The sequence below is a fragment of the Accipiter gentilis genome, chromosome 11, assembly GCF_929443795.1.
Source record: "Accipiter gentilis chromosome 11, bAccGen1.1, whole genome shotgun sequence".
In the NCBI taxonomy this organism is placed as follows: Eukaryota; Metazoa; Chordata; class Aves; order Accipitriformes; family Accipitridae; genus Astur; species Astur gentilis.
In genome coordinates, this window is record NC_064890.1 from 17285404 (window position 1) to 17297950 (window position 12547).

Genomic DNA, 12547 nt, shown 5'->3' on the forward strand with positions numbered 1-12547 from the left:
TGACAAAACAGAAAAGAAAGGTAGCAGTAAGGAAGAGGCAGCTCTGGATGCCACCTCCACCATACTTACAACTACAACAATTACGATGGGCCCAGCGAAACTCCAGATAAGGGTGTCATGAACAGACAACCAGCAGAAATCAGGGTTCCCATAGCCTTGTGGATCCAGACCAACAGCAAGCCCTGGGTCACAAAATGGAGAGAAAGTACATCAGAAAGATGTTGCTGAGATCTTCTATATAACCAAGCACATTTTCAAATCACTGTCTAACAAAATGATAATGGCAAAATGTGTTCAACAGGACAGCCTGGGAAGTAAAAATCAAGGCAAATATTGAAATAAAACTTTTGGAAGTCAACCTTTATGTTGGTCACTCCATATCAAACTATACTACGAGTTTTGCCTATCAGAGCGAAGTTCAGCTGCATAGAAATGACAATAAATGCAAGTCCCATATTAATTCTGTTTCAGCATAGTTTTATAGTCATACTCACACAGTGTGATGAAGCCTTGAGGGTGAGTGACATGTTGAGGAATTTCAATAGGCCTATGCAGCAGAATGACATGAATCATAACTGAGAAGATGCCTATACTACAAAAAAAAGTGCATTCTTAACTGCTGTGAGCTTGCTGTCACTAAAATAACACCAGAGACAAAGGAACCTGGGAACTCACGGGAGTTAACCACTTGAGGTCAGGTGGGATTCATTTTGAGATGCCATGCCAGGTACCTCACTTAGCTTTCAGTGCTGTTTGAAATGGAGTTTGCTAATGCCCCTAAGGCAATTGAGTTAGAAACACACCTTTTATTGTATTATTTTTCAAAGCCTGGACAATTCCATGGGATTCTCTGAGTCCAGCCTCTACCTGCTGATTTACAGTGCTGCCTGATTTGGTGACCTACACCTTGCCCATATGGTGACAGACTGGGATTGCTGCCTTTGACCTGCAAAATCATAGAATCACAGAATCATTTAGGTTGGAAAAGACCTTTAAGATCATTGAGTCCTACCATTAACCTAACACTGCCAAGTCCACCACTAAACCATGTCCCTAAGCACCAAGTCTACAGTCTTTTAAATACCTCCAGGGATGGTGACTCAACCACTTCCCTGGGCAGCCTGTTCCAATGCTTGACAACCCTTTCGGTGAAGAAATTGTTCCTAATATCCAATCTAAACCTCCCCTGGTGCAACTTGAGGCCATTTCCTCTTGTCCTATCACTTGTTACTTTGGAGAAGAGACCAGCACCCACCTCACTGCAACCTCCTCTCAGGTAGTTGTAGAGAGCAATAAGGTCTCCCCTCAGCCTCCTTTTCTCCAGGCTAAACAACCCCAGTTCCCTCAGCCACTCCTCATAGGTGGTGTTCTCTAGACCCTTCACCAGCTTCGTTGCTTTTCTCTGGACACGCTCCGGCACCTCAATGTCTTTCCTGTAGTGAGGGGCCCAAAACTGAACACAGGACTTGAGGCACAGCCTCACCAGTGCCAAGTACAGGGGGACAATCACCTCCCTGCTCCTGCTGGCCACACTACTGCTGATGCAGGCCAGGATGCTGTTGGCCTTCTTGGCCACCTGGGCACACTGCTGGCTCATCTTCAGCCGGCTGTTGACCAGCACCCCCACGTCCTTTTCTGCCGGGCAGCTTTCCAGCCACTCTTCCCCCAGCCTGTAGCGTTGCATGGGGTTGTTGTGACCCAAGTGCAGGATCTGGCACTCAGCCTTGTTGAGCCTCATACAATTGGCCTTGGCCCATCAACCCAGCCTGTCCAGATCCCTCTGTAGAGTCTTCCTACCCTCAAGCAGATCAACCTTCCCTGCCAACTTGGTGTCATCTGCAAACTTACCAAGGGTGCGCTTGGTCCCCTTGACCAGATCATTGATAAAGATATTAAACAGAAATGGCCCCAGTATTGAGCCCTGGGGAACACCACTCATGACCGGCCACCAACTGGATTTAACTCCATTCACCACCACTCTTTGGGCTCGGCCATCCCGCCAGTTTTTTACCCAGCAAAGAGTATGCCCATCCAAGCCATGAGCAGCCAGTTTCTCCAGGGGAATGCTATGGGAAACAGTGTCAAAGGCTTTACTAAAGCACAGCCTTTCCCTCATCTACTAAGTGGGTCACCTTTTCATAGTCAAATAGGACCTGCCTTTCATAAACCCATGCTGACTGGGCCTGATCACCTGGTTGTCCTGTACATGCCACCTGACGGCACTCAAGATGATCTGCTCCATAACCTTCCCTGGCACCAAGGTCAGGCTGACAGGCTGTAGCTCCCCAGATCCTCCTTCTGGCCCTTCTTGTAGATGGGCATCACATTAGCTAACCTCCACTCAACTGGAACTTCCCTGGTTAGCCAGAACTGCTGACAAATGACGGAAAGTGGCTCAGTGAGCACTTCTGCCAGCTCCCTCAGTACCCTTGGGTGGATCCCACCCGGCCCCATAGACTTGTGTGTGTCTAAGTGGTGTAGCAGGTCACTAACCATTTCCCCTTGGATTATGGGGGCTTCATTCTGCTCCCCTTCCCTGTTTTCCAGCTCAGCGGGCTGGGTACCTGGAGAACAACTGATCTTACTATTAAAGACTGAGGCAAAGAAGGCATTAAGTACCTCAGCCTTTTCCTCATCCTTTGTCGTGATGTTTCCCCCCACATCCAACAAAGGATGAAGGTTCTCCTTAGCCCTCCTTTTGTTGCTAATGTATTTATAGAAACATTTTTTATTGTCTTTTACGGCAGTAGCCAGATTAAGTTCTAGTTGGGCTTTGGCCCTTCTAATTTTCTCCCCACGTAACCTCAGGACATCCTTGTAGTCTTCCTGAGTTGCCTGCCCCTTCTTCCAAAGGTCATAAACTCTCCTTTTTTTCTCCTGTGTTCCAGCCAAAGCTCTCTGTTCAGCCAGGCCAGTCTTCTTCCCTGCAGGCTTCTCTTTTTGGCACATGGGGACAGCCTGCTCCTGTGCTTTTAAGATTTCCTTCTTGAAGAGTGTCCAGCCTTCCTGGACTCCTTTGCCCTTCAGGATGTCTTCCCAAGGGACTCTGTCAACCAGCCTCCTAAACAGGCCTATGGAAGTCCAAGGTAGCAGTTCTGCTGACCCTCCTCCTTAGTTCTCCAAGAATCAAAAACTATCATTTCGTGATCGCTATGCCCAAGATGGCCTCCAACCACCACATCACCCACAAGTCCTTCTCTGTTCACAAACAACAGGTCCAGCTGGGCGTCTTCCCTAGTTGGCTCACTCACCAGTTGTGTCAGGAAGTATCTTCCACACACTCCAGGAACCACCTAGACTGTTTCCTCTCTGCCATATTGTATTTCCAGCAGACATCTGGTAAGTTGAAGTCCCCATGAGAACAAGGACTAGTGATTGTGAGACTTCTCCCAGATGCTTATAGAATATTTCATCTGCCTCTTCATCTTGGTTGCGTGGTGTGTAACAGACTCCCACCATGATATCTGCCTTGTTGGCCTTCCCCCTGATTCTCACCCATAAACACTCAACCCTATCGTCACCATCATTAAGCTCTAGATGATCAAAACACTCCCTAACATTCAGGACTACCCCACCACCTCTCCTTCCTTGCCTATCCCTTCTGAAGAGTTTGTAGCCATCCATTGCAGCGCTCCAGTTGTGTGAGTCATCCCACCGTGTTTCTGTGATTGCAACTGTATCATAGTTTTCCCGCTGCACAATGGTTTCCAGCTCCTCCTGTTTGATGCCCATGCTGCATGCATTGGTGTAGATGCACTTCAGTTGGGCTATTCATCTTTTTTGGGGGAGAAGCCCTTATTCCTATGTGACTGTTCTCAGGCACTTCCATGGCTTCTAACACATCAATAACCCTTGTGTCTTTGCTGTCGCATGGCTCTCCATCCCCTGCCTCCACTGAGACAGCAGACTGAAGGACCTCACTAGCAGAGTATCCCTCAAACATTGGTGTGCTGACCCCAGGCTTACCTCTAGTGAGCCTGGTTTTATCTCCTTCCCCCTTCAAGTCTAGTTTAAGGCTCTTTCAGTGAGCTAACTCCTGTGCAAAGATACTTTTCCCCCTTTGAGACAGGTGTACCCCACGTGCAGAGGTCTTCCTTCTTCAAGACACAGAAATTGATCCCTACTAGGCCTATGGCCAATGACATATGGTAAATGGCTGCTGCATGTTGTCTGGACATCGGGGACACCTATTGCTCTGAGCGTATGTCCTGACTCAAGCAGGTGGCCAAGGTTGACGGCAGTGCTGTTCTCTGCAAGAAGAATTCATGTGCATTAATAAACGCCTCTTTTGAATTGAAGCCCGTGTGCTTTGATGAAAAGACACCGAAAAAGGGAGAGGTAGCTGCATTTCACTCTTGCTGCTTAAAGCTGGCCCACAGCCAATATTCACATCTGGTACAGGCCTACGGTCTATGAAAATTAAACTGGCTATTTGGCAAAGCAGTGGATATTGGATCTGTTTACTCTGAAATGTGGAATGAGATAGGACTGGTCTCCCTCCTGCTCCCACTGGCCCTTCCACCACCCCCTTCAGCAGTTGCCATCCAGAAAGAATTAGCCATAAATGATTAAGGGACCATAAAGTATTTTATACAGATGTAATTCTATAGACACAGTCTGTTTCCCAGGACTTGATTTCCCCATTAGTGGGAGTTAAACTACAGTTTGACCAAACATCTGGCTCTAAGAGTAATTGGCAGACAGCAACATTTTTTCACTCTCAAAACCCTACCCTAAAGTTCTCCGTTAAACAAATAGGGCAAATTGCACTCTTCAGGTACGTAGTTCAAATTTTACTGCAGTCAACAATATGTGAAATAACAGTTTACCCAAATGCAGAATTAAGCCAATGCAATGTAATATAGAGAATCGTTTTGGCACATCAGTTAAATGCTGCAGCCTGGCTGTCCCGAGCAGACTGAGCGTGCAGGCTGTGCAATAGCTCACTGACATTTGCAGGAACGGGGGGCTGGTCCTATGGCCAAGCATCCTGTGGGGACCAGCACCCATCCCAGGAGTGTGCCAAGAGCATGCCGTGGGGAGGCGCTGCCAGAGGGGCATGTTTCGACCCTTCTGAGCTCCCGCGGGCTCAGCAGCTGCACGTGACTCAGGCGACTGTGGGTCAGTCTCACCTCTCTCCTGACTCATCGCCTCGCTTAGTACTCACAGCAAATACCAGATTTGGAAAGTGCTACTTTCTGGGGAATATTGGTTTTAGGGCTACGTAAGAACCTGTTTTAACATGAGCACTGCAGTCTCCATGGCAAAGCAGTTACTGCACACATATGCCAACTGGTTAGTGTGTTGCCATGAAGACACGCAGAACTGGAGGGGTCTTGCTCGGTGCCAAATCCAGCCCTTTGCTCCTGAGGCAAGGAAGTCATAAAATCCCTCTCCTAGATGGATCAAACTACATTTTAAAATGAGCAAGCTTAAAGCAAGTTTAAAATGTTCTACTATCGCTCCCCATGGAGGAATATTCCAGATCCACACTCTTTTGATGGCTGTAAGCCTTCTCCCAACTTCCATCCTACTTTTATTCATGGCAATTTGCTTTTCTATGCTGTGATTAAATGTGGTTCTTCCCCGTTGGGAGTGTAAATGTTTTACTAAGTTTCTCCCCTGCCTAAAGGTCAAGGTTTCCTTCTGCAAGTAGTCTGGTCCCATCACAGATGCCTTAGGACCACTATGTCCCAGCTTGAAATGAATGTCAGTTTGAGCATGGAAAATAGAAAAATAAATAAACAAAACAGAGTAAAGCCACTGCTACTGTAGGTTCATTTTTTTTTTCAGGATAGCTATGATAAAGACGAAATGGGCTAGATATTTATCTTTCAAATAAAACAAAACAGTCCTTTGGATGTCCAAGACTAAAATTCCTTCCCATATCTAGACTTTTCCACTATTAAGAAACATACACAATCCTTCTCTCATAAAGAATCAAAAAGAAATTGTGTTTAAGATGGATGTTATGAAGTTGAAACCTTTTTACTGTTTAGATACTAGCAGTTAAAATTTATAAAAGAAGTTTATTTAAAATATATACAGTAACGAAGTTATCCAGGGGCAAGAAATCCCACATTGTGCTATTTATGATAAAATAATTTTCTCTTCAGATGATTTCTAAACCTGGAAGAGCAAACTAAAGGCTTAGATTTCTTTATCCTTTGTTTCAAAAAAATCCTCTGAATTCCTCAGTAATAGGGACCTGACTTTTCATTTAAATGAACTGCAAATTCAGTAGATTCAGAGATTAAATTACAGGAGACAACCTGGAACAACAACTTGTGGTTTTACAAGTGTAAAATAGTTCTATATCACAGAGAACAATATCTAAGTAGAAAAAGTAAAAATGGTGTACTTGTAATATTTAGATTGCACAATACTGCTGTTGAGAAGGTCTGAATTAATTTCAAATTCCAGAGAGAAACCAAACATGAAACAGAGAATCCGTCTGACAAAATTCTTCTAAAGAGTTATGTGTTCTGAAATGCAAATTGTTTATTGCTATTTAATGATAACACTTCAATTCTACCAGAAATGACGCTGCCAATTATCTGATTGCACTTAAAACTTTTCTGAATATCCTGCAGTAGTCCTGTATGTACTGATAAAAATTATGCAGGTCTGAAATATTTGAGAAGTTCAAGGACAATTTCTATTTAAAATGTCAGGGATATGTCTAGAGTGGCAGACCCTTCTGGGCTCTGCCTTCCACTGTGTTCTGGATAAATTGATAGAAGTAGAAATTATTTATGCACAAGGTGATATGGAAAAAACTTATCAGCTCTCCAGAGAGAGAACTAACCTGTACTAACCTATGCTATGTTTTGGTATTACACTTTCTTAAGTCACACAGGAAAAAAACCCCATATATTTTTAAGTCTAACTTGTTCCATAATATTTTTCCAAGTGTATATGAGTGATAGCTATTTGTTTGATCTGAGAGACATCTAAACCTCTGCCATTGCTGACAGTATGTTGTCATCTGTAAAAATAAAAGTAACTAGATAAAAGTTAACTGTCTGCCTATGATCTGATTTCCCGTATGGCAACAGATACATGCTGAAATAGTTGAACCAAAAAACCCTGTTTCAACTGTTCTGCAGAGCGCACTTCCCAAGGAGCTGTCTGCCTGAATTAATGCAGCACCATGTGCTTAGGGTAGCACTGGAAATGTCTGATTGCAAAAATAGGCATGGTGAGGGTGGAGATGGATATGCTCCTGTGGATCACCCTGGAACGGTTTAAAAGATTACTGCCTCCAGCTTTTCATTACTTTTCCTCTACTGGAAGTTATTGCCTTTGTATCTGAAATGAAGTAAAAGGCTGCTTGAGTATTCCTAGCTTGTTTTTATGCCAAGTAGAACAGAACTGCTGAAATCCCCTTCGGGGAGCATTTACTGCTGGTCGAGGATAAGCAATGGGAACATCCAGTGAAGGGCAGTAATGTCCTGTGGGCAGCATCACTTCTGAAGCCACTGCAGCTACCTGCCCAAGAGACCATGTGTCCATATCCCGAGGTACCAGCACAGGGAAAGAAAATTTATGAAGGCAACCAGCGAAGTTGTTAAAATAAAAATACTGTTATTCCCTAGCAATGTTATCAAGTCCTGTTTTAATCTGGGTGCAGTTGTGTTTATGTTATTGTAAACCCGTCATATCACTTCAACAACTGGGGCAACAGACATTTGGTACACAGTTCTGCCAAATACAGGCTGACTTCTGCTAGACATGATTTGGTGTTGCCCTCATTCGGGAAAACACTGAAGTGACAACAGAAGTCGAGTGCACCCATAGCTGTCTTGGATAAGATAACTTTCCTGAATCTGGCCAGTGAAGATGGCAGGGAAGGGAAATGAAGCTGTTTTGGGGTGGTTGAGGGTGGTACCTGTTATGATGGCAGGAATGCCCCAGCCAACAACGTAGTAGAACCGCATGTGCCCGAAGTTGATGTTCCTCACTTCAGTCAGCATCCGGTAGATGTGGAGCTGCTCCACGAACATCCATGCAAAGGTGCTCATGTAGAAATAATGCAGGAGGATGGCAATCACGGTACACACAAACTGCAGAAGGGAAAGGGCAGGGAAATTAGAGTTGCTCTTCTGAATCACAACCTGGTGAGTTACCGGCTCCCCTGTGAAGCTAAAGGCAAGTGTAATACAAAGGTTTTGGCAGAACAAATATACAGCCATTAATTAAGTTTTTCAGAGTTTCATAAAAGCTGTTAGTATTGTGAAAGTTTGTGGTTTGTTTTGTTTTTTTTTTTTTTAAAATTATGCGGCCTGTTCTGAGTCTGGTTCAGCTTTACCCTATCAACCCAACATGCAGTTTGGTCACTGCCCTTGCCTTCCACCTTCTGTGGCTAATTTCCCTGTGCATATTTGCTGCAAAGGTGAGGATTTTGGCTATTCTGACCACATTCCTTTTGCTCACAGGAGGGACAGGGCTGGCAGAGCTCCTGGCTCTTTCTCCTGGTGCAGAGCAGGAGGTGGGGATGCTACTATGGAGGCTGCAGACCCTCTGCCCTGCCTCGTGTATAAGTCTCGCCTGCACAATGCCAGTACATTGAATTCAGCCACAGTGTGTTTAACTGCATCAGCTACACCGGCCTCACTGCAAAGCCAACAAATTGCTCCAGAGAATGGCTACCCTCAGCCCTGCACTGACTCAGTGTCTCCGGTTTCCACATCAAGGGCCATGCTATGGGGTTTTTCTGCTACTTCATTCTTTCCAAAGAGAGAGATACCTCTCTCCAAGGAAGTGTGCTATTTTGGTACAGTTTTGTTTTCTTTTAAAGTAGACCACGTGTTGTGCTTGATACTAGTAGATAAAAAAGAAACTCTCCTTGTGTTTGGCAGAGGTGGAGGGGAGGTGTGAGAAGATCTTAGGTCTTCAGTTTCAGAAGAACTTCCCCTAAGAAAGTCCTTCTTGCTCTGAAAAACTTCACATCTGGAGACAGAAATCCATGAAGCTTCAGCCCAGGAAAAGTGAACGTGCTGAACATGAGCAACGGATGATCTGTAGACTTTAACCAAAGAAATCCAGTCTTTCTCTCAGGAATTTTCTTATCAGTTAAATGAAATGTCTGTCTCAAAAACAGGCAAAATTTGATGTGATCTCATGATCTAAGATCAGATCAGCAGACCATTTTGCCCCATACGTCTGTGTCATACGTCTGAAAAGGTCTGTTCCATCTACAGCTCCTGGGACTCTTTTAAAAAAATAAAATAAAATTGAGAAGCAAAAGCATGGATGCCATCCATGGCATAAGGCAGTAGCCATCTCTTTTGTACTTGCAGTTCTGTCCTTCACTGATGAACCCTGCAGACCTTGCACATCTATATTTCAACAAGTCATGGAGGATGCCTGGCCATTACCACTGGATTAAAATGATGCAGCCAGAAGTAGGTCACCACCTATTCCCCAGATCAATCTTTTACCTAATGTTGAAATCAGAGTATTTGACTACAAAGCTGGAGAGTGGCTTCTAGGCTCTACCTGGCTTGAGCAGGGGTGTTAACCCCCTTCTTGTCCACTGCAGAAAGTTGCCCTAACCACCAGCCTGTAGGATACTCTGGGTCCAGAAATGCTCAGCTCTACCCTCCTCTTGAGTCTGTGCTACTTGCAGTCAGGCACAGAAGTCATGAGGACAAAAAGAAAGCAGGCTAGTGCTGGCTGGGTAGTTCACATCTTCGGCTAGGAACAAGGGGAATCTGGACCTTCCAGTCTCAGGTTTGGATTTGGTTTTTATCCTGTATCAGCAGCACAAAATGGACCGCTCAGCTCTGCCAGGCTGAGAGCAGCAAAAATGAAGGACCTGCTGAAAACAAAGAGACCCAGTCCTTAGTGTGACTAGGAGTAACAGCTACAGTGGGCAAACCGGTAGCTGAAGTTATCTTTAGCTTGGCCACCTTGAAACCTCTCACCTTCAGAGTTGCATTTCTGTAGTATCTGGTAACCAGCTTTCCCTCCCGACTTAACAGTTTGATGGGTGAAAACAGGAATGACCACAAGCATCTGACAACTGAATTGAAATCTCGCCATTAACCTTCTCCTTTCAGAAGCAAAGCAAAGGATTTTGCCAAGGATCTGCTGATAAGCTTGAATTAAGAGCACTTTCTGTAAGCATTCAATTTTTGTTTCAAAATGTTTTACATTGTGTTTTGGAACCATTTGTTCCCATGCAGCACTGACCCCACTAACAGATTTTGGCATGACTTTTTAGTGTTTTTTCATGGTATAATGCTCAGAAATGTAAGTTTCCCTGTTTAACTTTGCTGAGTGAAGGAATCATACCAAGACCGCCAACTTTCTGGATTCACTTACTGCATCAGCTTTATTATAACACCAAGTGTTATTGAAAATGTAGCTCACCAAATAAAAGACCTTTCTTCCCTCTATGTAAGCAGGGCTTTTTTTGCTCCTACTCGCACATGCATATGAGTAGACTGCTGCCCTGAACATTACCTTTTTCAGGTAAGAAAAAAGAAAGAAAATAAATCACTTTCTATCAATAGTCCAGGGAAAGATTAAAACCTCACCCAGAAATGTGACTGTTAATTTACAGAAACCCATAAAAGGCAGGCTGGGTGCCAAGCAGCACAGCATTATTTGTGCTCCAGCATTCTTTACCTCTTTATGTTCATCAGTGCATGACTCGTTAGACAACTCTCATTCCATACGGACAGATGAATAATTGTCTCAAGCAGACATGGCTTACAGCCCTCCTAATTTCTCAAATTGAGTGGGTAGGCTGTAAGGAGAGGTTTTCTGGTGTTTGAAATATATTCTGTAACTTAAAGATCTTTGTAAGTAGGTTAAAGGTTTGGGGTGTTTCATTGAGTCCTGGTAACAGTACAGGACACGATCACACCATGAGCCCCAAAGCATGAAAATGAGAAGGAGCAAAAGAGAACAATCTCACCAAGTATGACCATTAGTATTTGTCATATTGCTGTAATGAACTCGTTTACTACTCATAAACCTTTGCTTGGTGCTTCATGATACTATGAAAGGAATCTGGAAATGAGGAGCCATCATTCACTGCATAATTTTGGGTAAGATTCTGCAGGGATGTGGGCTTGGCCCCCTGCTCCTCAGTATTCATGTTGGAGAACTGAAAGAGTATAAACTCCTTGCAAGTGAAATGCAGTGAAGAATGAGTGGTGTGCTGAAGAAGGCATGGGAAAGGTCAAGTTACATGGAGTGCTGTGGATCAGTTGGCAAGGTGAGTTCATCTGAGGAAAGTTATTTTAATATGCAAACTTGTATATTATGAAACAAAGACAACACGGGTCACACATGACATGGGACCATATCCCAGATGGCAGGTCAGATCTCACCATAGCAGCAGATAAGGAACCGGAGTTCCTGATCAGGGGAATATCGGAATATGGGACTGGAAGTGACACCACCAGCTGGAAAGTTTTATCCAGTTTAGTATTCACAGTTTTTCAAAAGGTAAAGTGGGGGAAGAAAACCCAGAAAAATGGCAACAGAGTAACCTGAATCTTAGAAACTGAAGTATTTAAGCAGTTTAATTTTATTTAGTTTTCCAAAAGAAATACTATTGAACAGAGGCTTCCTGGGAAGATTATTTTTATAAGAGAGGTCTTTCAAATTTCCTAGGAAAAGGTCTTGACAGCACTCAGTTACTGGAAGCTGAAATTAGACAAGGCCAGATACTTTCTAAAATGTGTTTTATGGCTAAGTGGATATTAGAACCCAGTGTGACACTTTCAGCTTAAGTTATATAGCAAGTGAGGCTGTGTGGTTAGACACCATGGTGTAATTACCATAACAGCGATGATACTCATTGAATGTAGGCGTATTCTCCCATTTCTGCTGCTTGGACAATGTGGAATCAGCATGGTTTTTTGTTTTTCTTTTTGGTGTGTTTTCATCTCAAGATTTTACTTGCCTCTCAAAAATTTAGATTGAAACAGGTACAGTACTGGATTTCTAGATGATAAATTTTCTTCAGAGTCTTCAGATAGTCCCTACGCTAACATTTTGAATATTTTTCGTATCTGTTAAGGACATACTTTTTACTGCATGTCATCCCCCATCTGTCTAGTGCCTGTTGGGTACAGGCGACTGTGAAGCTTGGCAGTGCTGGAACCCTTGCCTGCTTGTCTCCTACCTGTCTGCATGGCAGTCATGACTTTTGAGAATGGGTACTACTGAGACTCTGCAGCAATACTACATACAATGCTACATAGTTAAGACAGCAATGAAGTCCTAGGTACAGAACATACACACTTCATGTGTGGCGTATATCTCATTTTCAGTCCATTCATAGCTTGGGTTTCTTGACATGCACAACGCTCGAGGTGCCTGCACTAAGCTTTGGCAACAGATATGATGGGCTGAAGCCAACAATCACTGTGCCTGGAAGGCACAAAGCAAAGCGACAGGTTTCCTACTGATTCTTGGATGTAGCAAGCCGTCCTGTGCCTGGCAAGTGGCTTCTCCAGAATGGCCATGGTGGGCGTGCAACATGCATATTAGCACCTGCACAGCAACACATAGTTGACAACCTACC

At 44.0% G+C, this 12547-nt stretch overlaps 1 protein-coding gene across 1 annotated transcript in view; it reads right to left on the reverse strand.

Annotated features, from left to right (window-relative positions):
* The window catches only part of CELSR1 (cadherin EGF LAG seven-pass G-type receptor 1), a 177953-nt gene that overhangs the window by 12775 nt on the left and 152631 nt on the right, over nt 1-12547 (reverse strand). Inside the window, exons 25-26 of the mRNA XM_049813922.1 lie at nt 7892-8066; nt 70-182 (exon numbers count right to left, since the gene is read on the reverse strand). Of these exons, the coding sequence (XP_049669879.1) occupies nt 70-182; nt 7892-8066 (288 nt within the window). The remainder of the gene's footprint in view (nt 1-69; nt 183-7891; nt 8067-12547) is intronic.